The sequence below is a fragment of the Ruditapes philippinarum genome, unplaced genomic scaffold, assembly GCF_026571515.1.
Source record: "Ruditapes philippinarum isolate M1 unplaced genomic scaffold, ASM2657151v2 ctg10209_1_1_1_1, whole genome shotgun sequence".
Taxonomy (NCBI): Eukaryota; Metazoa; Mollusca; class Bivalvia; order Venerida; family Veneridae; genus Ruditapes; species Ruditapes philippinarum.
This window is the reverse complement of record NW_026854360.1, coordinates 20666-46718: the sequence shown is the minus strand read 5'-3', so window position 1 is coordinate 46718 and position 26053 is coordinate 20666. Positions and strand designations below refer to the sequence as shown.

Genomic DNA, 26053 nt, shown 5'->3' with positions numbered 1-26053 from the left:
TTTGACCCCAGGGCTCTTATTTGAACAAACTTGGTAGACATCCATTAGAACATGTTTCATGCTAAATATCTTAGCTCTAGCTCTTTGGGTTCTTTAAAAGAAGATTTTTTAAGTTTTTACTATATACATATAGGGAAAATCAATGACCCCCTGGGGCGGGGCCAATTTTGACCCCAGGGCTTTTATTTGAACAAACTTGGTAGACACTCACTAAAAGATGTTTCATGCCAAATATCTAAGCTCTAGCTCTTTGGGTTTTTTTAGAAGAAGATATTTAAAGTTTTTTCTTTTGGTTGCCATGGCAACCAGAGTTCTGCATGGAATGGAATTCTTTGAACAACTTTGTTAAGGCTTCACACAAGGAACATCCCTGTGAAGTTTCATTATGATCTGCCTTATGGTTTCAGAGGAGATGTCGTTTTAAAAGTGTGAACGGACAACGGACGACATACGACGGACAACAGACGAAGAGTGATCCTAATAGCTCACCCTGAGCATATGCTCAGGTGAGCTAAAAAAAAGCGTGTATCACCATTTATCCTGATTTAAATGATAACACACTGTTTTTAAAATGACTGACCTATGATCTTTGTCTTGACTATTAAATCTAGTTTTGATAGAATATGTTGTTGTTTCCTTGTGTCATACAACTTATGACAACTTTTTAAACAGTAATTTCATTGTTTGATTTCCTTCTTGTTTCAAGTGTTAAGTACCATGAACTAACGGAAGCACATAATAATATTTGGGGGTAAAGAGTCAACTAGGCCCTATACCAACTCGGCACGGGTCTACTCAGCCCGCTTTTGAAATAAAAAAAAATATATTAAAATAAACCTATTAACTTTTTTATTACTGTACTTGCATGCTATCAAGGCAAGTTGTTTCAAATGGACAATAAGAGATATCTGGTATATTAATATATAACTGTACATTGTACTTTTGTAGAATAAGAAATTCATTTTGTTCCTTCTTGCAGATTTGTTAGTTCCCTTTGATGCTTTTTGTTTGTAAATTAATCTTCAATAAAATATGAAATAACAACGTGTTTACTTATTATATAAAATATTTTTAATGTCCTTAATCTTATATACATAAAACAACATGTAATGCATTTATTCAGAGCAACAGATAAGCTTTAAAAGTGAATTGGGTATTACTCCATCATTTCCTTTGGAATTGGGTTTTGGCTCCATTTAATTGGGTATTCCAAAACTCGATACCCTATGATTTCAAGATTAATTGGGTATTCAATTATGAAAATATTAATTTTATGGTTTCAATATCAATAAAATTTGAACTGTTTTAAAAAGAAAATAGGATTAACAATTTTCTAGAACTTTTCACAATTGTTTTATTTCTTATATAAAATGCTCATGTTATATTTCATAATATTTGTAACAAGTTCGTTTTCTGACTGATTTTTGATTATTTACAAATGTTTTGTTTCAAATCATTTTCCCTTATTTCTTTCAAAGCGTCTATTAATACAGGTGGGACATACTCATTGACGGTCTCCGCAAAATCAACGGTCTCTGCTGGTCTGTAAAGACCGTCGACCTGAGTAGACACGACGGTGTCATGCTTTATTGATATGACTTAGTTGGTCTTTGGAGACCGGGGACCGTCGAAGACCGGAGACCGTTGATTAGTTAGCATTGATTCGGGAATATTCGGATAGCATGCATATCGATATAATTTGTCCAAAACTACGAGCGTACGACAGATTAATTTTGCGGTGATGAAAATAACAATACGCACGGGTTTTTAAGACAATTGCGTATTTTATTTTTTTTAATGCGTTTTGATACGCATTCTTAAAATATCAATTGCGTAATTTATAAAATTAATTGCGTAAATACGCAAATACGCACCTTATCTGTTGCTCTGATTTATTAACATTCAATGTATTTTGCAATGTCACAAGGATGGATTATAATAAGTTTTTATTACCCAAATCATTGAAAACTCTCATTACCAATTAAATGTAATAAAAACAAGAGGGCCATGATGGCCATGAGTCGCTCACCAGAAACAACTGCTTTTCAGTGTTGGAATGTCAATATATTATAATATTAAATTTGAGCATAGAATGTGTTTAAACAATAATTTGAAGAAATGCCATGACTTAGGGCATTTAAGCTTTAGCTTAAACGGAGCTTATCAAATTAATATGAGCAAACTTGATAAAAGACTACCTAAGAATGCTACAAAGTTTGGTGATCATCTCTCAATTATTTCAGTAGGAAATGATGTTCGATGCTTTAGTTCTGTAGAAATAGGCATTTAAAGGTATTTCTATTTTTAGCTTAAGGGGCCCTAAAAAGGGGCCTATCAAATTCATATGAGCAAACTTGATAAAAGACTACCAAAGAATGCTACAGACAAAATTTGGTGATCAGCCATCAATTAGTTCTGTAGGAGAAGATATCTAAAGGTTTTTCTATTTTTCGCTATAGAGACCCCTAAAAGGGACTAATCAAATTAATATGAGCAAACTTGATAAAAGACTACCAAAGAATGCTAGAGACAAAGTTTGGTGATCATCCATCAATTAGTTCTATAGAGATAGACATTAAACAGTATTTCTATTTTTAGCTTTAGTGGCCCCTAAAAGGGGCCCATCAAATTAATATCAGCAAACTTGATAAAACACTACCCAAGAATGCTATAGACAAAGTTTGGTGATAATCCATCAATTAGTTCTGTAGGAGAAGATGTTTAAAGATTTTTCTATTTTTAGCCCTAGAGACCCCTAAAAGGGGCCCATCAAATTAATATGAGCAAACTTGATTAAGGACTACCAAAGAATGCTACAGACATAGTTTGGTGATCATCCACCCATTAGTTCTGTAATAGAAGATGTTTAAAGGTTTTTCTTTTTTTAGCCCTCGAGACCCCTAAAAGGGGCCAATCAAAATAATATTAGCAAACTTGATTAAACACTGCCTAAGAATGCTACAGACAAAGTTTGGTGATCATCCGTCCTTTAGTTCTGTAGAAATAGACGGGTTATGTTTAAAGGGGTTTCTATTTTTAGCTCTGCTGACCCCTAAAAGGGGTCAATTGGAATGACAGGATGCTACAGACAAAATTTGAAGTAAATCTGCTTAGTAGTTTCAGAGAAGACAATTGTTGATGCAGGACGCATCCCCTTCGATACTAATAGCTCACCCTGAGTCTTCGGCTCTGGTGAGCTAATTATGAAAACATCTTTCCACATAAGAAAATCAGTCCATATATTAATTATGTGGTTCTAACAATAAAGAGTGAAAAAACAAACCAATATATTAAACAAGAGCTGTCAGTAGGACAGCACGCTCGACTATTCTATGTGCTTGATAGTATGACCCTCCGATTATGACCCTAAGTGCATGTGTAAAGTTTCAAGTAAATATCTTTGAAGACCTTTAACCTTTAACCAAAATTTCTAAGTTTCAAAGGGGCAAATAATTCTGCAAATATTGCAGGCAGAGTTGTGCAATTTTGCAAACTGATGTACATTGTAACTATAAAAAAGTATTTTAAATTTCAATTGAATATCTCAAGCAATAATTGAGATATTTGAATTTACAAAAAAACTTTAACCAAGAGTTCTAAGTTAAAAAGGGGCATAATTCTGTAAATATTGTAGGCAGAGTTATCCAACTTGTCAATCTGATGTACCTTGTTACTATAAATATGTATTGTAAGTTTCAATTGAATATCTCAAGTAATAATTGAGATATTTGACTTTACAAAAAACTTTAACCAAAATTTCTAAGTTAAAAAGGGGTATAATTCTGTCAATATTGTAGGCAGAGTTATCCAAATTGTCAGTTTGATGTACCTTGTTACTATAAATAAGTATTGTAAGTTTCAATTGAAAATCTAAAGTAATAATTGAGATATTTGACTTTACAAAAAACTTTAACCAACGCAGACGCCGACGCCGGGGCGACTACAATAGCTCTCATATTCTTCGAATAGTCGAGCTAAAAATTGAAAAGCGGGCCGAGTTGACCCATGCCGAGTTGGAATAGGACCGAGCTGATTCAGGAGCCTGAGTGGTTTTTAGGGCCGAGCTGACCCTGATTCATATTTGGGAGCATAAGAATCTGTCCACATCAAAATCCATGTTTTGCAGTCATAACTAACCTTTATAGTGAGCTTGAAGAGCTGGCCCGAAGGGCCTGCTCGCAAAGCGAGCTTTACAGTAACGCAAGTACCTGCTAGCAGGGTCTTTCAAATATTTGAAAGACCCTGCTGCTAGATATGATGGTTTTGAAAACTTTCGTCCGATATACCAAATTGACACATCGCGACTTTTCGAATTACAAGATAACGATAAAATCCGAGGTGTTCTAATTGAAAATGGAAGCGTAGACTGGTGTCCTGCGAAATTATATGGGAACCATAATAGGACAGGGAACAAGAATAAACGGAAGCAGTGTATAAAATACCAAATGACAATTTTAAAATGGAAAATAATAATGAACGATTATTTAATACTCTTTCATGGTAAAATTAAAACGAGCTCGCTTTCAGGCTTTGCCTTCTTCATATTAAACCGAAATATTGCTGGGAACAGATTCTAAAGTGTAGCAAATATTTGCGTCGCGAAATTAGGGGATAAAGACGGACATAATGCTGTTGTTCGACAAAAACATAGAATATTACGCTTAAATCGTAATGGTCAATTAAACAAAGTTTTTAATAAGTAAAGATATTAACTTCTTTCTACAATAGGCTGTTCCTGACTATATATCACAGTTTCCTCAAAGAAAAAATACTGTCGCCATTTGTCAACAACTTGCTACCATATAAATTATGATAGGAATGTGTTCATTGGTCGAATTCGGTCAGGTAGTTTTTAATGAACCAATAGCTGCGGTTTTAACATTGTACAGTTTGACAGCCTCGGTCTGAAATATCCAACATGGCAGAAAAAGGCAGGGGAGGGCCAAAAGTTTACTCAAACAATTAGAAAAAGCAACTGACATACATTGAAATTGCTTTTATTTAAATCAAAATGAATGCAGACGTTGAAAACCACATTAGGCAAAATCATTCATGGTCTAAACTTCCTGCCAACGTCAAACAGGTTGGTCAAATTTAACCGGAACATCCTACTTTCTTCCTTAAGGAAGCTTTAAAGCTTGATTTGAATTCACATGACAATTATAAAAAAATAATAATAATAAAAGAAATAATAAAGACCTGTGATGCCAAACATCCTATTATGGATGAGGAAAATGCCTCATGTTGAAAGTTTATAATGGTGGAGCAAGGGTCAGGGTCTCTATGAATTGTATCTACTGTTAGCTATGTCACATTCACAGTTGTGACTCTGTATTTATAACATTTTACCCCACTTCCAGTCTATCAAAAAGTTAAATGTTTTTTTTAAAGCAATACTTGGGTAGAATCTAGTTTAGCAGACCCAAGAAATAATCAAGCTTTTAATACACCCATTGACAGTTTCAGAACTAGCAGACTATAGGCTATTCTTTCTTTGGGTGGGAGTGCTTTCGTCTAACTACCGGTTCGTCTAACTGATCTTATATAGTAAAACAGGTAGTGGTTTCGGCTAACTTAATTTTATATAGTGAATAATAGCTATTGTATAATGGGCACATCAATTACCGCGGGTCTTAATGTGTGGTTTATCACACATTTTCATGCAATTAAAGGCAAGATATTGAAAATTTAAACATATTATTTATTCTTTTCTTTAGTATGATAATGATATTTACATATTAAAATAATAACACAAGATCTCAGTGAACAAACAACATCATCGAAATATATATTCAAAAGAATACATCATGATTTCTATGTAATAAACAACAATCTGTTTTAATTCTTTATTCACCTCTCAATAGATATATAACTATGATTTAAACGTTTTTATTATATTTACATATGCATAAATAAATATATATACGTATATACGAAAGTAAAACCTGAAAAAAAGAATAATTTATAAAATTTACACAAATATATACACATTTAGTGAAACCTGTAAAATATATTTTTACTAATGTCAACCTATATTCACAAATAGTAAAAGAAGGAACAATGTTGTTATTGGAATAAAATTTATACCATTATTTTGTAGTAATAATAATAATAATAGCATATTTTTTTAATTCTTTATTCATCTCTTTATAAGCATGCATAGTTTTACAGAGTATACACCATGGCTTTTACGTAGTATTCAACAATATTTTTTTATTCTTTATTCATCACTTTTTATATATAACACTTAAAAATCGTCCTCATAAATCCCGTCGTTGATGTTGTTGCATCCTATTCCGGTAATGTGGCTGCACAGTCTCAGTAGTTGGGAAGTAGTCATCTCATCATCTTCGTACTTGTCCCAGGCGTCGAATAAGGCTCCATGGATTCGGGCGTATCTTTTACGATGTAGACGCCCTGCTCGTGTGTTGATCCTTCTGTGCCATCCTGTAATGAATAATGTCGGAATATATGTAAAGTTGATTTAGTAAACATACAACGTCAATGATTTCAAAAATAATTTCCTTTTAATTTCATTTTCCGTATTTGATGAATAATACGTGAAAAAAAAACATAAAAATTTTATTTTTTATTTAGAAATAGATATCAAAATATATCAATTCAAAATATTGATGATAAAAACACTATATATATGAACCACGTCGACTTTGCCTTTAATTACTATATAACATCAGTTAGACGAAACCACTTTCGCACCTCTTCATAAATTAAGTTAGCCGAACCGGTAGTTCGACGAAACCACCATAATTCTTTTATTAAAGAAAAAAATACAGGCATATCTGGTTCTGATAGCCTTAGATTTGGAACTGCTTATAACATTAACAAACTGTGTTACAATACAATCTCTGGAAAACTTCTGTGAAAATGCTTATCATTGAAAACATTTCTATACCAAAAATTTAGATACATGAATGTTTATTATAAGTTCATTAAAATGCAGCAGTTTACATTTATGAAAGAAAATGACTTTGAGTATTAAGCTTTTCATCTTAGACTTTTAGAATGCCTGTGATTTCTCTTTGCCTAGATACTATGATTTTATTTTATCTTATTTGATAATATCAGAAATGTGTTAGTTTTTGCTTTTCCTATCCAGTTAAGCTTCTTTTTATATGTTAGTTAAGCTTCTTTTTATATGTTAGATACTAGGAAATTCACAGAAGGAATATGAAAAGGCAGTGGTGCAGTTTAGTGTAAACAATCAACTGAGATTTAAAACAAATCTTGGTAAGACTGTTTTATTTGTTTTAAAGATAATTATTTAGAATTGATTATGATTTGTGACTTAAAAATCTTAATTTACTAAAATTTAAAAGGCCATATTGATTTATATGAATGTTTAAACTAACTGCATGTATCACTATGTATACTGTTTTGTAAGGGGAATAAAAGATACATTGAAGGTTCTTCAAAAGTAATTTTTTTTTTGAAAACAAGTACAAAGATCATTAGAAAAGTTGAAAAATTGTATCTCTATGACTGCTTACTAGTAATGATATTTTAATAACATGTCATTGATAGTCTGAACTTTGTAAATTAGAGTTCATACACTTGTAAGGGTACAATTTTATACATTATAGTAAAGACTATAAGGAAGGATAATGAGAGGCGATACTATGAGGAGTTGTTACAATACAGCCAGGATCATCTGATGCTATATCCCTATCATCTATCTGATGTAGTTGTGAAGGGACTGAGAGTTACACCATTTATATACTACATCAACATGATGTCAGACATAATGTCACAGGAGAGAAGCTATGACTCATTACCAAACTTTACTGCCGCAGATTGTAAGTATAAAATATTATATCTGAAATAATACCATTAATGATTATGAATATTCCTACATCACCACTTGGAAGTGGCAGAAAATACCAAAGAAAAGTTTTTTTTGTAAGGAAATGTTATACACTAGTTTTAACATGTTTGATATTATTTTAATATATGCATCTCAAATTCTATTTAAATGAGAAAAGAATAATTTTGGCTGGAAACCTTTAAATGAGACAAAAACAGTTTTCTTCCAGAGGAATCATTGTCTAAATTTGGTAAGTAAGTATATTTTAAAAAAAATAATATTGCTATCATTTATATTTTTCAGGTCTTAGGTTATTGGGGATTGGTAGAAACCAATACATTGATTTAATGAATCAGTGCAGATCCTCTAAGGTAAAATTGTGAATTTTTGTACTTTCTTTTTTACATAAATATGTTTAAAATTGTGGTTTATTTCACCTTTATAAAAATAGCCATACCATCAAATTCTAAGAGGATATTTTTTCGTTTGAGTGAAATGTGGAATATATTTTCACGAAATATGATAAAATGCCACATATTTTCACGAGCCGGGACGGGGAGTGAAAATATGAGGCATTTTATCATGTTGAGTGAAAATATATACCATATTTCACGAAAAACGAAAAAATAACCTTTTTATTTAATTTCATTATCAAAGAAAAATGGTTATGAACCCCCTTGCCTGCTACGCAACTGCAATTATACAGCGCACAGTAATATAAGTATCGTCTTGTTTTGCTCGCGATATTTAGCGCTAGATTGTGACGTCACGTAAACAACTTTTTAAACGTCTGTACAGCGTTAATGACTGAATTAAAGATATTGGTGTTCGGATTTATTTTCTTAGTTAGACTATTTTCTATCATTCTAGATAGTTTTCAAAATAAAATTCAACAAAAAAGTTGTTTGTATTTATCAGATTTTTCAAACAAAATGGCGAAAGAAGTCCCTTAAAAGAAATATGAGTTTTGACTCCGCCCACTTTCATATTTATATTTCATATTTATTTTTAAAAAATATGAAATATATTTGACTGATATAGCACCATATTTCATAGGTAAAATTAAATAATTGTAAATATTTTCATTTTGGTGTAAATAAAATTCATCAAGATTCTTCATTTATTTGTGAAATTAAAAGATAAGGAGGGGAGAACAACACAATAAAACACCAGGTCGGTTTATGTATTTATTCTAACAACCGGTTTCGGGTACTATATTCCATTCTTCAGGTTATTCATTTATTTGTTATAAAACAGTCAGGCCATTCATTGAAAGGATTAAATGCCTTTGAATTAGTAAAATTTTCTAACTATAAAATGTATCAAATTTATAAATTGAACTTTCAGAAATTTTTTCGAAAGAAGCCTCCAAAAGATTTACTCCCAACAAAACCTGTAGAAACAGTGGCTATAGATCCATGGTGGATGGCTAATATAGGATTTATAACAGAGGATGATATCAGAGTAAGTTGATGATAAAATTTCTCTAATTGGTGGCTTATTGTTTCAATAATTATGATATTATAGTATAGAACTGAGGTGTTTTTATTTCAGAATATACATGTATCTAAGATGAAATAAGAATGGATTTTGATGCATATGTGTTATGAATGGTCAAAGTCTCTAATTGGTGGATTATAAATAAATGGTCAAGGCTTTTTGGTTTATATATATTTATGACCTCTAAGAAGATAAAACAAGAAGATAAAAAAGTTCCTGCCTATGAGTTCAGTTGGAAGGGATTTGCTTATTGTGAAAGTGGTTAAATATATAACCTGCTATGTCTAACAATATACAAGTATTTAAGGTTTTTCTGTGCGATTGTTGCATAATTTACCTGTAAATCATTAGTAAAAATGTTAAAATTTATTTAAAAATATTTAAAAATTTTGAAATCCATTTTTATTTCACAAAATAAAGATTTTTATGGTATTTTTTTTATCTATTTGAAATTTTGAATACTCCAGAGCATTTTACCCATTCAACTAAGTAACCATATGGATGGAAAGTGTATAAAAACAATACATGTTTTGTAGTGAAGTAAGACTGATTAATAAGTTTCATCTCTTTCAGTTATGTTCAACAGCAGAGAAGAATATGATAGATAGGATCATTGACCTTGGTTCCCAACCAGCTGGAGAGCTCAACTATAAATTATTACACAGTATGTACATCAATGTCTCCTTGTATTTCTCTCAGCTTATTTTATATCATTAAAATGTAACTGTAAATTTGAGTCTGATTTAAAGAAAAAATTGAAATGATTTCTTGAAAAAAGTTTACCACATCTAATGACAATCACCAGAGTGACTCAAAGATCATTTTGGGTTATTACTGTACTTTGTAAAAATAGTTTGAATATTTTTATTTTGTTTCAGAGGGCTTTTTTCACAGGTAGAGAATTGGGCCCCTTCCCTTTAATTTCGGAAAGAATAACTCATTTTTTTTTACAAAAGGAGAAGAAAAGACTTTGAATTTTTAGAGGAATACTGCTTGATTTTAAAGAATTTTACAGAGAGAAAGAGGCCTTTAAACTATCCATGCTATAGAAGAAAAAAGCCCTGTTTTATAAAGGTGTACAAGTTGTTAGGTATATAATAAGGTATGGATGTCCTTATTTATTACCAGTATTACCTTGGTTGCACAGTTGTTAAGGTCTAGGACTTTATATCACTTGCCCCTCACTAAAGGTTTGAATCCAGTCAATGAATTTTGAGAAGTTATCCAGATATCATAATGCAGGTCTTTGGTTCTGCTTAGATAAGTTAGATGCCTGCATTTGCCTAAAATAATGTATCTGGGTGCATCTTAGGTCTTCTCCCATTGTTGAGCTTGTAGGTCATCATAAGATATTATGGGTGTGGGTAACAGAGTAGTTAAGGTTGTTTATTTCAAACCACTTGCCCCTCACAGCTGTGGGTTCGCATCCTGCCAGATAACTAGTTGTATATCCTTATGTTCAAGAAATTAAAAAAATCATCTTAAACTGTGAAAAGATGTGTTTATATTTAAAGGTTTATATAGACGGGGACTTGTATATTTGGATGTTCCTATACAGGATGATGACTTTATCATATGTAAGTCCATATTCCTTATATAAGTTTTCTTAATTTGGTATCTGAATGTTTTCAGTATTATCACAACTTTTGTCATCAACATCTAATAGTCACTCTTATTAACTGTTGACGTTGTTTGGTGTCATAAAAAAGAGATATAATGTGAACATACAAATGAATTTTGTTTCTAAATTTATTACTAGATTTATAATCAATGAAAAATAAATCCTTGTTTACTTACAAGACAATGATTATATCTAAAGTTCATATATCATATTATGTATATTGAGAGGACCATTGTGATAGAGTACATCAAGTAACATGTCACTGATAATTGTAGGTTCTTAAAACAGCAGCTGGTCAAGTATCTCTTGGAAAGTTGGTTGTTCTTGACTACCTTTCATTGTCTGAAATAATGTACACAGGGGTACCTCAGGTCTGGAAGGTTGTTAAATTATCTTGTCAGTGCTGATGTTACTGATCCTAAAAAATTAGAGTTGAATTTAATAAGATAAAACGGATTGATTTTTAAAGTTAGCTAAAGTTTTACCTTTCGTATCATTTGATTTTGTTACAGTGCCACCGCTAGAGAACTTTGTGATGAATCGTGTATTGGGGGATTACTTTGAGACATTACTGTATAAAATATTTGTATCTATTGATGAACATACTACTGTTGCTGAGGTAATAATAACTTTTTTGGGTTTCATTGTTAAAAACCTAATTTCATCAATAAAACAGTTGTTGTTTTTGGATTTAGAAGCAAATGAAATTAGACAGAAAAGTAAGATTATCAGTTTCCTTCTTTCAAAATGTATCCCAGAATAATACATACGGTACACATTTCTAATGTTTTCTGATTTTGATATTTCTTGTAGTTACGAGATAAATCTTGACATATTTTAGAAATTTTATTTTTATTTGTTATTTTTCAGCTCTCTAATGTGTTACAGATTGATTTACAACTTGTGAAGGTATGTTGGTACTGTAAAATATATTCTTTAAATGTCAATGTTAAATATTTGAGGTGTAAAACCAATACAAAGTTTGAAATTTCAATATATTAAATACAGTAAAATATTGTCTTTGAAATTATTGATGAAACTTTGTTTCATGTTTTTATTGCATTAAACACACATCTGTGACACACATTATACTCTGTTTCAAGTGTAATTTAATTTCTCCAACTATCAACAGGTACAGGATTTCAACAAAACATTTCACATTTCATAAACATTACATTACATGTAGGTTATACATTTTGGGTTGCTCTGACATGTTATTTTTATGGAAGGTTATGAAAGTGTTATATCTATATCAGATGGCAGTATCTATGTATTGTCGACTTGGATTTGCTAAGAAGAAAGGATCAGAAGTTAACGAGGAGGAGTTACATCCTTCGTGGAAAGATTTTCGACCTCAAAATAAAAAGTTAGTTACTTTATATATATGTATATGAATTTGCCACATGTTTAAAACAAAAGTGACAAGGAACCACATATCTTTTTTTGTTCTCCAGTATGTTTTTGTCAGCAGTGTGCATAATGAATTTATATTAATGCAAATTTTTTATTGACAACAAGTTCGTCAATAAAGAATCTAATATACAGCTACTATAAAAAGCATAATAAACAATTATTGACTAGTGAGCTATATCTTCACTGTCGGAATGTCATATTTCTATATAAATAGCCTAAGATTTGTAAAGAAAATAAACCCACAGTGATATTATTTTATGCCTAATAAGTGAAAGACAGCAACTGTAAAGGCCAATTATGCCCTAGAAATGCTTTTATTTCCCAAAAGCTAAAGAATGAAATATTTTCTTTAGTTTCTGAGGCATAATGTGCTTTTAACTCTTTTTCCATGACACCTGGTAAAATCACCCACATTAAATGAATGAAACATTGTGAATCTGTTGCAGGTAACGTTCATAATTAAAAGTTCGACTTACTAAATTTTTATCAGGCCTTAATCACTTCAGAATAAAATTTCTAGTTATTTTAAAACATTATTTCAGAGTAACACAAGAACAGTTGATTATAGATTGGGGAGATGCCCTGGCAGATGTGAATGAGAACCCACCCAGCCCTTCCTCTCTAACTAAACCTACTGTAGTTTCTGACCTAGTCAACTTAGAATCATCTATGGGTAACTTAACATCTTATTTTTACACCATTTAATGTTGGGGTTTTACTAACTGTTTAACCTGTAACTTATATTATTTTGTTAAACATTTATTGGTTATGTTAAGATGTGTAGATTTTACAGTTATTTTGCTGAACAAACTTGGGACTTTCTTCTCCAAAACCAGCATTAATAAAAATGTAGTAATGAAATAGACAGATGTGACAGTATATGGTTTGATTTTGTATTTCAGATACTGTTTCAATTGGTGCTACTAAAAGAATTGCATTTCTGTTTGATTCTACTTTAACTGCATTTCTCATGATGGGAAATTTATCACCTGTAAGTTATTAAGTCATTTCTCTCCAAGGATAAGTTCAGCTTCAAATTCAACTTCTATTATAGATAACATTATTCCCTTTTCTTCCGTGGCTTGTCAGGCAGGCAATCCAGAGTCTTTGTGGCGCTAATTGTGCATTGCAATGCTTCTTCATAATTCACATGTAAAAGTTTGTCAAGATAGTAAGCTTGAGTAGGACATATAGAACCTTATAGCTTTCTGCATAAATAATAGAATCACCAGCATTCCTTGCTTTTCTTAGATTGAATTTAGTAGGTGAAAATGAAACAGAATAGAATTTAACAAAATTTCAGGTATAACTATTTGAGAAAACATATACATGTACTTAAAGATTGATATAATTGTTCAGAAGTTTGTTTTGTTGTATATTTCTAGGGCCTAAAGAGTCATGCTGTAACAATGTTTGAGGTGGGAAAGTTGAGTGATGAGTCTTTAGACAGCTTTCTGTCTGAACTTGAAAAGGTATTGATTAATTCTTTCACACTATTAACTCTTACCATGCTCATATCTTACATCCCTCAATCTAAGGGTGTAACGGTTTACCGGTATACCGATATATTGCAATATGAAAAAATGAATTTCGAACCGCGGTACGATTTTTGGAAAACCGGTATTTTATAAAAATCATAATTTTCAATTAATTGCCTTCTAATTTTGTACAAATTTCACATAAAATCTTTAATTGGCAAATTTTGTTGGCGCCAACGTAAGATAAAAGTATCCGACAACTAGTACACTTAAAAGTCAATAAGCGGCCGCATAATTTACATAAGCGGCCCAGATGTGAAAGGTTACACGCGACTAGTTTTGTTTATCAAATTGTGTGACACTACTTTCTATTTATTCCTTACATTTTTAGTAAGTTTCTACTAAAAATATATACATATAATAATAATATATAAATGTTACTCCATCTTTACATCAAAACATATACACGACAATACGTATTGCAATATATTGCAATACGCTTCAGCAAAATGGCAATATATTGCAATACGGTTTTTGCTGTATTGTTACACCCCTACCTCAATCTGGAGGAAACCACCATTTTTAGAGAAAATTTCAAAAATATGTAATGACTGAATAGCAAACAGTTCAGACCATGATCTGATAGAATTATATAGACAGGGCAGACCGTGTGACAGGGCTAGTCTTATGTTTGGACAGGGCAGACCATATTTTGGGACAGGGTTGATCAAGACTAGGTGGACTGTTCTTTAATTTCAAATTTCATATTGCTATTAATATTGCATGGTATGCACTGGTCAAGTGTGTAGGCTGCTTACAGAAGGCTAAAGGTTAATTAAATGGCTTAATGTTATAGATTTATGAGACGTTTTTAACAAATAACAAACCAAATGCTGTTGAATTGTATTGTTTTCTCATGACCTAATTCACAGCATGTCAATACACAAATGTAGGAATTAAGACAAAACAGTATTTTTCTTAGTGCTTGCATATCCAAGCATGGTATCGTGTTTTTGTTGAAATTAAAAACTCATAAAGATATGGTAAAGATACTCCAGTACGTAACTACAAACATGCAATTGATGACAGGATTAAAAATGCACCAATTAATTCAATACTCTACTATTATATTTGCTGAAAAACTGATTATTGTCTGAAAAAAATTAGTGTATATAGTTTGTCACTCTTAACTAAACTGTTGCACTGCTATGTATTCTTAGGTTGGTTTTGAAGCTGAAGGAGAGGCTAGGAGATATTTTGTTCATGCTCTGTTATTGAGAGATACCGTTAAATTTCTCCGTTATAACAAGAGCTTGTGTGCCGAGAATGAAACTGGGTCAGCTGTTGACCTGATAAGATGTGAGAGTTTACTTAGTCTTGATGCTTCCACAAGATCCAGGGTGCTAAACAAAAATTACAGGTTAATTACAATATGTACTTTCTTAACTTGAAAATTATATTAATAACTTTGTAGCTTTGTAAAAGCTTAAATATCTTCAATACTTTCATAAAGAAATAAACAATATTTACTTCCTGTATAGTTATTTTCACAGAGACATGATCAAATCTTTGTTTACAAATGGTTAGTACCAGTGCTAATTAGGCAATAGTTTTTAGCTCGACCTTTTCTGCGGGGTCATCGTTGTCATGGTTGTTGTTGTTATGCAAAAACTTCAAAAAGATATCAACATGAATTTTGGAATAATTTCTTATCGTGAAAAATGCAGTTGTAACACAAGGGGCATAATTCTGAAAGCAGTATTTTTGGAGTTATGCCCCTTTTTAACTTCAAATCATTAACCCTGCATGCGGTGCTCTTGTTTTGAATTATTACACATATTTATATACTTATAAATTTGATATTCAAGATGATGATTATAATATTATGTAGTCATAACAGAAGACTTTATGGTATATATTTATGCCCCCCTTCGAAGAAGAGGGGGTATATTGTTTTGCTAATGTCGGTCTGTCTGTCGGTCTGTCAGTCGGTAGACCACATGGTTTCCGCTGATTATCTTGAAAAGTATTTTTCACAAAGTCTTCATATTTCACATAGTGATTGGTCATAACTAGTAGATGACCCCTATTGATTTTGGGGTCACTAGGTCAAAGGTCAAGGTCACAGGGACCTTAAATATCAAAATGGTTTCCGCTGATTATCTTGAAAAGTATGTATCTCAAAGTCTTCATATTTCACATAGTGATTGATCATCACTAGTAGATGACCCCTATTGATTTTGGGGTCACTAGGTCAAAGGTCAAGGTCACAGGGACCTTAAATGTCAAAATGGTTTCCGCTGATTATCTTGAAAAGTGTGTATCACAAAGTCTTCATATTTCACACATTGATTGGTCATAACTACTAGATGTCCCCTATTGATTTTGGGGTCACTAGGTCAAAGGTCACAGGGACCTTAAAATGTCAAAATGGTTTCCGCTGATTATCTTGAAAAGTATGTATCACAAAGTCTTCATATTTCGCATAGTGATTGGTCATAACTAGTAGATGACCCCTATTGATTTTGGGGTCACTAGGTCAAAGGTCAAGGTCACAGGGGCCTTGAATGTCAAAATGGTTTCCGCTGATTATCTTGAAAAGTATTTATCACAAAGTCTTCATATTTCACATAGTGATTTGCCATAACTAGTAGATGACCCCTGTTGATTTTGGGGTCACTAGGTCAAAGGTCAAGGTCACAGGGGCCTTAAATATCAAAAGGGTTTCCGCTGATTATCTTGAAAAGTATTCATCACAAAGTCTTCATATTTCACTTAGTTATTGGTCATAAGTAGTAGATGACTCCTATTGATTTAGGGGTCATTAGGTCAAAGGTCAATGTCACATGGGCCTTAAATGTCAAAATGGTTTCTGTTGATTTTTCCATAATTGAACACTTCCATGTACCCATTTTTGGCAAGTTTCTGTAATAAAATTACCAATTATATGAGTCAATGGCTAGAAAGGGGGGTATATGTGTCGTTCAACATTCTTGTTTGTTTTTCAGTTTGCTTGTGTCTATGGCACCACTGAGTTATGAGATTCAACCAGTATCTAGTTGTACCCCACAACATATAGGACCTGCTATACCAGAGGTATATTTAAATAACAACAACACTGATCCCTATCCTGATTAAACTATTTCATAGCAGTTGTTTCCTGTACCACAGTGAGTCAAATAAATTATGGGTAGAAGTTGTTTTAACTGTAAAGTGCTTCAGTTCTCATTACTTAAAGCCTTTTTGATTGACAGTATTGGTGTGTGACTATTTGAAACATTATTTTTCACATACTTGTCCCGATTTTGCATCTCTGTAAAAACGGCATTGCACGATTGTGCATATATTTTGATGTGATGTCATTTACATTGTACAAACATAGTGTAAAGATGCGCTAAATGTAAGCATTACACTATAGGCGCGTCATTGAAAAATGTTTCTTTTTCACTTTAAACACTCTTTATTTTAGATAGGTGATAAATAGAATATTATGCTCGTGTAATTTCAATAACTGGTTGAATGAAATAATATTATGCTCACCAGAGGCTCACATAATATAACTTTATTCAACTCGTTCAATAAATTCAGTATTGAATTTACACTCATTTAATTTCCTCTATTTATTGAAGCTTGATTATGTAGAAAGCTTTGAGCTCATTTTAACCATACATAAGACAATTACCTGGAACTAACCAGTACTGGTGTCATAAGAGGAAAAATGACTGTGACCAAAGCAGGGCACAAACCCAAGTTCGCTGAGTTGAGTAGCTGACACCTCTGACTCTGACTTTGGGCCATTATCCCTTCTACTCTTTGAATTTAAATTCTTTTATGTATGTGCACTTTTTATACTGTTTATATACATGTATATAAGGAAATTACCCGGCATGTTTATCATGTGACATAAAATCCTACCTAAATAAGATATTGTCATTGAATCATGGTTCCATTAATGTATATGGTCTTTACAGGTAAACTCTGTATGGTTCAAGTTGTATATGTACAGTCTAACAGGGTTTGGTCCACCCTCACTGTTACTTGTTAAAGGAAAAAAGTTACGAAGGATACCAAAAATATTTCTGGTAGGTTAAACTTAAGCTGGTCTCTGTTGTAATTGAGATAAATTTCAGAGAAACCTTTGCCAATTAACATTCAATTTGCTAATTCTTATTCTTTGTATCTAGGAAGCTATAGAAATATACAGAGAATTTAATTCATATTTGATAATATAAAATATTGTAGCTCCTTTAACATTTGTGATACAATTTGCTTTTAATTATATGATAATAAATACTTCTTCTGTTTGTTATACACGTCTTAGCTTTACTACTTTAAGTTCAATTCAGATTTAAATTGGAATGGATACTTAAATGCCTATCTTAAAAATGCTAGTGTTGACTTCAAACAAACCATAGTTATATATTAAGCCTAAGCATAAAAAAATTATAATTTTGTTTTTCAGGAATATGATCGCCTTCTGGTAACAACATGGGGTCATGACCCTGGTGTCATAGCAACCAGCAACATTTTACTGACCTTAAATGATGCCCTCTCACACTCTGCTGTCTTTGTGCAGGTTTATATTAATACTAAAATAAAACACCTACAAATATAATTAACAGCCTTGTCTATGATTTCAATAGCTATACAAATTAAATTACACTTTTATTAGTAAAAGCTAGATTCATTTCTTATTTTTCCATGAAGAACTAAGTTATAGTAAGCATAAACAGGATCATGCAAAAATTATTTTGCCTGCCTTCATGATAGTATTTATTTTGATTTATTTTATGTATTGTTTCTCTGAGATTAAGTATACAAGTTTTATTATTTTAAAACAAATTCATGAAGAACTAACAAGTGCTTCCTATAGAAATAGTAAGTTTTTGTTATGTAGGTATACAGTATATTGTATGTATGTTATTGTATTTCAGGCACATGGTTGGCAGTCAGAGGGTAGGACTGTACATGTTCCATTTCCTCTTGAAACTACTACAGGTAATAAAACATTTATGTTTAGCATATTTGATTTTCTCTAAAGATTCAGAGTATTATTATATAACACATAAAGTATATAAACACATAAAGAAGCACATAAGTATTTGGAATCTATGTAAATTTTAAGTAAAATCATCATTTTTATCACCATATTTATTCACTGTTACAAACCAAGTGACATAGGGCTGCTTTGCCAGCCATTAGCTAACTTAGACCCTTTATGCTAATATTTAGTTGATTTACTGAATCCATTTTGCATTTGACATTGAAAAACAACAATTATAAGTACTACCCTATAACACAAGCAAGGTAAAATTTAGCTTACATTGACAATTATATGTTATTTTATAGATAGTAAGTACCTACAGTAAGTCACTTTGTTTGTATTCAAAACACTTCAGAAATATTAATGAGAAGTATTATAGTTCTTCACCATTGCTGCTCTAAATATAAAATTGCAATTGTATATATTTTAACAAACACCTAAAAAAAAAGATGAAATTTAATTTAGAAGAAATATGATAATATTTTGTGTTGCAGAACCTCCAAGTGAACATATTAATAAGAGACCACCAGTCCTATGAAGTATCTTTGTAAAAAGGGTTCACATTTTAAGCACTAATGATATATAAATATGAAGAAGTTACATGTTTATTAATATTATCATAATAAATATATATTTCTTAGACTTTTTCACATTGCTTTCTCATTGTTTAAATTTTATGTCTTTAGTGATATTGATTGAAATACACACAGCTAGGTTTTGTTTATGTTTCAGGGAGTTTCGCAAAAAGTCATTTTCACAATCACTGTGCAATACAATCATTAAAGAAAGAATTAGACTTAGAACATTTATGTGGGTATATAACATTGTTAAACACGGGACGGGAATCAAGAACTATATTTAAACATGATGAGGAGGAAGAAGAATTTAATTTAAATATGAACAATGCTAATCCATTCGGAAGCTTGTCGGGCAGTATACATTCCTCTGACAGTGGGAACAACCTTTTAGATGAACCTTTAAACGGTTTAAAAGATAAGACGTCTGCTGCTATGCTAGCATCAGAAATTGATTCATTGGAACAGGAGAGTACTCAGAAGGGAGATAACTCTGATGTTCCAACAGAAAAACCACAGAGTTTAGATCTCAAAGAGGAGACAGAGAGTTTGGTGGAGGATGAATGGTGTTTACTGGACTGTTATTTTGGCATTCCTCTTTTTGAACCAAACATTAATAAACAAATATGTGATAAAGTGGTTTCCAAAGGATTATTTAACTCAAACAGGTATAGAATATAGAAGATTTTTTTTCTGGATAAATAACTGATAACTCTATTTACACACAATCACAATATTGTACATGTATTAACCTGTTAAAAGGAAATGGTGAATGATTTTTATTTGCAAAATTTTTAATACAATTTTTAAAAGTAGAATTTATAAAAAAAGAACAGGAGGGCAAGTTTGTTGTACAGTGTTTAACTTTATTGTTTAACACTTGATAAATTCTTGAACTTGCATGTTTAGATATTACTGATTATTATCAAATTATATGATAATAGTTGTTACTTTAAACAGTCCAAACAAGCTTTCTAAAATTGTTAAAATAAAACTGACTATATTATAACCAATGAACAACTTACACTTCAGCTTGGAGAAACTACTACATTCCAGCAGGACAATGTCCCTTAGATTGTTAAACTTCATTGCACAATACCAGGTAAAATATTCATTGTATTTACAATTTATTTTAAATTTATCCAGGATTATGTAGAATAACATCTTTAAAGATATACTTTATAATGTATTTTTTTAAAATAATAATTATAAAGTAAGACCAATAAATTTCTCTGATCAAATTGATGAAATATGGTAAAACTTTCAGATTTGCACATACTTTATTAATTTAGTACCTGTATAAGCTGCTTTTAAAGGCCCATTATGCCTCACAAATACATACTGTTATAATTCTTTAGAATTGACAAACATGTTTTATAACATTTTGATAATGAAATGAGGCATGTTAGATGTTTAAAAACTGAAAAAAGTTATGCTAAATGTGCAGAAATGTGTTGTAAAGGTAGTAAAATGTAAAAAAAGTAGTATTTTGCCTTCTGTACTGATTCACTCTAATTATATCCATTGCCAACAGAGCTAAAGGAGCATTTCATGTATATGACAAATGAGTATTATGTTGGAACTGTGACATAATGTTAAAAATAAAAAGTTTTTGAGAAATAAAAATGATAGCATTTCTGAGGCATAATGGGCCTTTAAGACATAGGAGGCCCTATCATTTTAAAAGTATGTTTATATTGCTTTGTTAGTTATTATACTAGAATGTTATCTTGTAACAATACAAATGTATAATACCTTGGTTTTCAGGATATTTTAAATGTACCAGATTTGGACCCTTCACAGAGAGATCAGAATGTGCCATACCCCACCCAGTGTCTCATCTTTAACAATGGTGTTCTCAACAAGTGGGAATGTTAATTGTGCTGACATCAGCATTTTACATACAAGCTAACTTTATCACAGTTTTAACATATAACTAAGATCTCTATACAAAACGAGTTTTAAGTCTTTTTATGATACTGATGGGTGTTATAAACGTATGCCAAATTATTTTTGAGATAATTTTAAATTGGAAAAAATCCCATACATGTATTTTAAGAAAAATGTCAAAGTTAGCTAAAAATTTAATGGACATGAATATTCTGATTAATTTGACTATGTCTCTAAAGTGTTGATAATCATCTTTGTTTTAAAGAAAGCTACAAATAAATAGGGTTTGTCCTTCATTACTGTAGTATATAGTTAATCTGAATGATGCAGTACGTAATTAAATTAAATTAATTGAACTAATACCCTTACAGCTGGGAGATGCTGTTATTTGATGTTCACACTTCTTAAGATAATGTTCCAGTGCTTGTTTTATTATCTGGCGATGACTATTTTAACATCAAAGTTGAAAGGAAACTTGAGTTACCGTAATTGATGATTTAAATTTTATAAATTATAACAGTGTAATTAGAATTTAAACAGTTCCTGTGCAGGTGTCATTAATTTATAAAGTTAGGAAAATTATGGTTGCTGTGCTAACTGTTCTAGTGCAATATATCAACATCATTTAACTCTGACATTACAAGCTGTTTATATGTTATACTGTCTGTGTTTGTCTCTGATGTATCAACTTTCTTTTGTCACGGTACTGATTTCATTCTTTTTTAATTCATTATTTTTTCTTATTTTATTACATTTGTTACCATTTCAAAACTTACAAAAATGTATTGCTCCTTAAAATCGTGTTTTAGATATGTAAATGAAAAAAATAATTAAACTTACTTTGTTAAGGACAAATCAAATGTTAGTGTATATACCAGTTGTAAGCAATACAAACTGTTCACAATAAAAATTGTTGAAATAAAGTTTTTTACATCTGCTTTATGTGCAAACCCCACAAGGGACATGTGAAACAGTTTTATGTAGGTAAACTATCTGTCCATCTGGAGGTGATTGGTTTATTCCGGATTCTACTGGAATACTTACTGTTTATACTACTTTGATGGTATATCTATTGTGAAATTATTTAAATGGTTTGCTACAGAAATGTTTTTCATTTGCATAGTAATAAAATCCTTACTGCATAATTTAAATTGTTGATCTGATATTGATATTATTGACAAAAATAATTTGAAATCGGCCATAAATAGAATGTTAATGAATCAGTTTTTAACTTTTTTAATTTGAAAAGAGTGATGTTTTATCATTATATAGTATTATTAAAAAGTGGACCAATTAACACACACTAATAAAATGTAAACTATGAAATGAATTGCTTAGATCTTCTAATCATTTGTCAGTGATAGTACAAGCAATTGCTGAAGTAATTAAGATATTTTTAGATATTTGAACATTTGTAAAGTCTGACCAGACTCTACACTGTTGGCTGGTTGATTCTATCTTTTATTTTAATGCCTTTTTTTAATCACACCTGAGCTTGCTTAGTGTGAGCTTTAAGTATCTTTGATTCTCTGTCCACATATGTCCATTAACACTCTAGCGGTCACATTTTTGTCTCAATCATCATCAAACTAGGTCACAGAAGCTAAAAATAGAAAAATCTTGTTCACACTCAAGTGGCTACTGTTTTGATCGAAATATCCTGGAAATTTGTCTGAAAGTTTTTTTGATGATTTCTAGGTCAAGTTCGAATATGGGTCATCTGGGGTCAAAATTAGGTCACAATGCTCAAATATGGAAAAACCTTGTTAACACTCTAGAGATCACATTTTTGACTCAACTGTCATGAAACTTGGTCAGGATGCTTGTCTAGGTAATTGCTCGAATGAGTTTGATGGGTCAGATGAGCGATCTAGGGCCATCTTGGCCCTCTTGTCTAAAGTAGGGATCATACTGTAATGGAGTGATACATATATACATCTTGTTGTCTTCTTGCCCGATCAATATTTTAATAAAGTCTTAGCTAGGTTTAATGAAACTTGGCAGGGACATTGCCATTGGGCAGTTGAATGTTTCCAATGATTTTTAGGTCAAAGATCATAGTGATACTAATTAAAATCCTAGGGGCGTCCGTGGCCGAGTGGTTAAGGTCGTTTACTTCAAACCACTTGCCCCTCACCGCTGTGGGTTCGAATCCCGACAGGGACTTTGGATTCTTTCATGTGAGGAAGCTATCCAGCTAGCTTACGAAACATCGGTGGTTCTACTCAGGTACCTGTTCGTGCCTGAAATAATGCACGGAAGGGCACCTGAGGTCTTCCTCCACCAGTAAAGCTGGAACGTCGCGATATGACCTATACTGTGTCGATGTGACATAAAACCCCCCAAAAAAAAAAAAATTAAAATCCTTTTCCAATCAACTACATGATAAGTTATGAACTGTAGCTTATGAGACTTGGTAGGAACATTGCCCATGGCCAGTAAGATGACCCTTATCGATTTTAAGGTCAAAGGTCAAGTTCACAGTGACCTATTAAATCCTTGTCTTATCAATAATTTGAAAAGGATTAAGCCAGAGTTGTGAATCTTTCAAGGAACTTTGCCCTTGACCTTTAAATATTCTGCTGGGACAAATGAAGTGTGGGCATTAGTGTCATCTGGACATATTTTAGTTTTTAAATGACCTGTTCCAAAACGGAAGCAAGTTCATCATTTAAGTTTAGCATGGTTTAATGAATATGGTGAGATATTGACCTTTCAACTGAGCTCAAGCAACAAATATAAGATCCCCATGTTATAAACGTTAATGTTTGGTCAGACTAAATGCAAGACCACAAAAAGAAATGTTTACAGTAATGATTTGTGTATTATTCCTTGAAAAGTTAAGTTTGTGTTAATTTCCAGCCATTATTTAAAATGTGACTTATAATTATTTCAGTGGTGCTTATGATATACTTCATTGAATTATAAAGTACCTAAAATATATAACAATTTATTTTTCTCTGTTAATTTTGTTAAAGGTGATGAATTATAGATAAAAAAGAAATACAAATACTGGTTAGTGGAACAACTCTTTTATGTTTCATTAATATTTTGCTTTTATTGTTAATAAATTTATTATAGAATTTTACATTCCATTTTGTTGATTCTGGAAGTGTGCTCCTTTTTAATAAAGTTGTTGGGTTTTTTTATGAGTGTGTATATGAAGAATGTTTGTTCAACATTTATATTGTTGCTTATTTTCATGTATTTATTGGTTAGTGTTTCGACAACATGATATATTTGATTTTTTGAATTTATAGAAAATATGTCTGTTTAATGTTAATTTAATACAGTGGTGGTCTCAGTTTTTGGTCATAGTAACAATAATATTAAGATTGCTTATGCTGCAATAAACTTCTCCCTGATTAAGGTTAACTTATTATCTATTGATTGTGTTGTTTGTCTTGTTATGTTTTAAAGCCTGTTAAACAGTATTTCAGTCATATATTGGTAGGCAGGTACCTAACAAGGGTTCAAAGTTTTTTGTACCAACATTGAAATAATGTTCTGCCAGTAACTGCCAACTTCTCAACATGCATGATATTTTATAACAGTGAAGAAGGTCAGATGGTGTCAGACATATTTTATGTAACCAAATTATCTTGGTATAAAACATAAGAATGTCAATGAAGGAGACTTTTTAACTTGTTCATGACTAGAATTCACAATCCTTAGAGTTAACAGTTATATAAACTTGAGTCAACCAGATGGGTTTGATGAAATGAAACAGTTTAAACTTGGTTATTGATGATTGGATGTTTCTGTTTAAACTTTAGTGTTTGACTGTGTCATTCTTGGTGTAGACAGTATTGGAAAAATGTCTTCCTATAACTAGATGGTTGGAAAAGCTTGCCAAAATAGCTGAAAATATAAATACATTGTAAATTGAATAACTATCTTGTTTTTTTGTTGTTTTTTTTTTCAATTGAAGAATCTTGCTTAAGCATGCAGTTTTTGGTTTCAAAATCTTACATTATAAAATACATGTACATTGAAATACACCTGAGATCTTCTAGTCATTGTTGAGTGTTCCTACATTGAAGTAATATAAGTTATATTTCATTTGCATTGAGCTATTTATTTTTCCAAGAGATGTTTTACTTACATTAATTTCTTCCTTGGAATCAGATGTTGTAAATGTTAAAAAATGTTTCAATTATATCTTGCATTTAGTAGTAAATGGTTATGGTATTTGATATTTGGAATAAATAATGAAAATTTTATACATTAAAATGAAAAAACACCTTAATTTTGAAAAAAAGTTAAGATATGATGATTTTATATTTATATCCCTAAATATATGTCAGGTCTTGAGTAAATATCACTGATATAAAATGTATATTTTACTTGATATTTACAATATTCAGTTGCAGCTGTCTTTCTTCATATATGGCCATCTAAGAGGATTTAGATAATTTAACAACTTTGTAGTAAATATTTTGTTTATTTGTTACTATATATTCAAATATTAATAAAAACTGATAAATACATACATGGATTTCATTATTTCTTATTGTGTGGCCATATGTCAACCTGTTTTTAGCATTTATAGATATAACATTGGACCAGTATCATTAAAAATGCATTGGCAGCTGGACATCAAAAAATTTAAGTGAAACTAACTTCTTAAAGTAGAGTCTAGTAACTATATGTAGTGTTACATTTTTTTCTGGCCCATGTTGATACATGTAATTGATTATAATATTAACA

General features: G+C 31.2%; 2 protein-coding genes across 7 annotated transcripts in view; one reads left to right on the top strand and one right to left on the bottom strand.

Moving 5' to 3' along the window:
- Positions 1-4812, bottom strand: part of LOC132739939 (trichohyalin-like) — a 28159-nt gene extending 23347 nt beyond the window's left edge. For 2 of the 6 annotated variants that reach the window (XM_060727786.1, XM_060727787.1), the window contains exon 1: positions 4714-4812. The gene's annotated coding sequence lies outside the window, so the exon portion shown is untranslated. The remainder of the gene's footprint in view (positions 1-4713) is intronic. The other 4 variants (XM_060727784.1, XM_060727783.1, XM_060727782.1 and 1 more) reach the window with 3 other exon arrangements.
- A 78-nt stretch (positions 4813-4890) lies between these two features.
- Positions 4891-25835, top strand: LOC132739938 (protein FAM91A1-like). Its single transcript, XM_060727780.1, has 21 exons — positions 4891-5083; positions 7164-7248; positions 7602-7814; positions 8126-8193; positions 9170-9286; positions 9896-9986; positions 10837-10899; positions 11456-11562; positions 11814-11852; positions 12200-12309; positions 12899-13029; positions 13259-13347; positions 13742-13828; positions 15055-15254; positions 16843-16930; positions 17806-17916; positions 18297-18410; positions 18769-18832; positions 19611-20121; positions 20486-20555; positions 21221-25835. The coding sequence occupies exons 1-21, from the start codon at positions 5012-5014 to the stop codon at positions 21329-21331; spliced, it is 2541 nt and encodes an 846-aa protein (XP_060583763.1). The 5' UTR covers positions 4891-5011; the 3' UTR covers positions 21332-25835.
- Positions 25836-26053: the final 218 nt, after the last annotated feature.

Coding starts and splice junctions, on each gene's coding strand:
- LOC132739938 (XM_060727780.1), top strand. CDS start 5,012: ATGAATGCAGACGTTGAAAACCACATTAGGCAAAATCATTCATGGTCT. Junction 13,030..13,258: donor CAACTTAGAATCATCTATGG/GTAACTTAACAT, acceptor TTTGTATTTCAG/ATACTGTTTCAATTGGTGCT. Junction 15,255..16,842: donor GTGCTAAACAAAAATTACAG/GTTAATTACAAT, acceptor TTTGTTTTTCAG/TTTGCTTGTGTCTATGGCAC.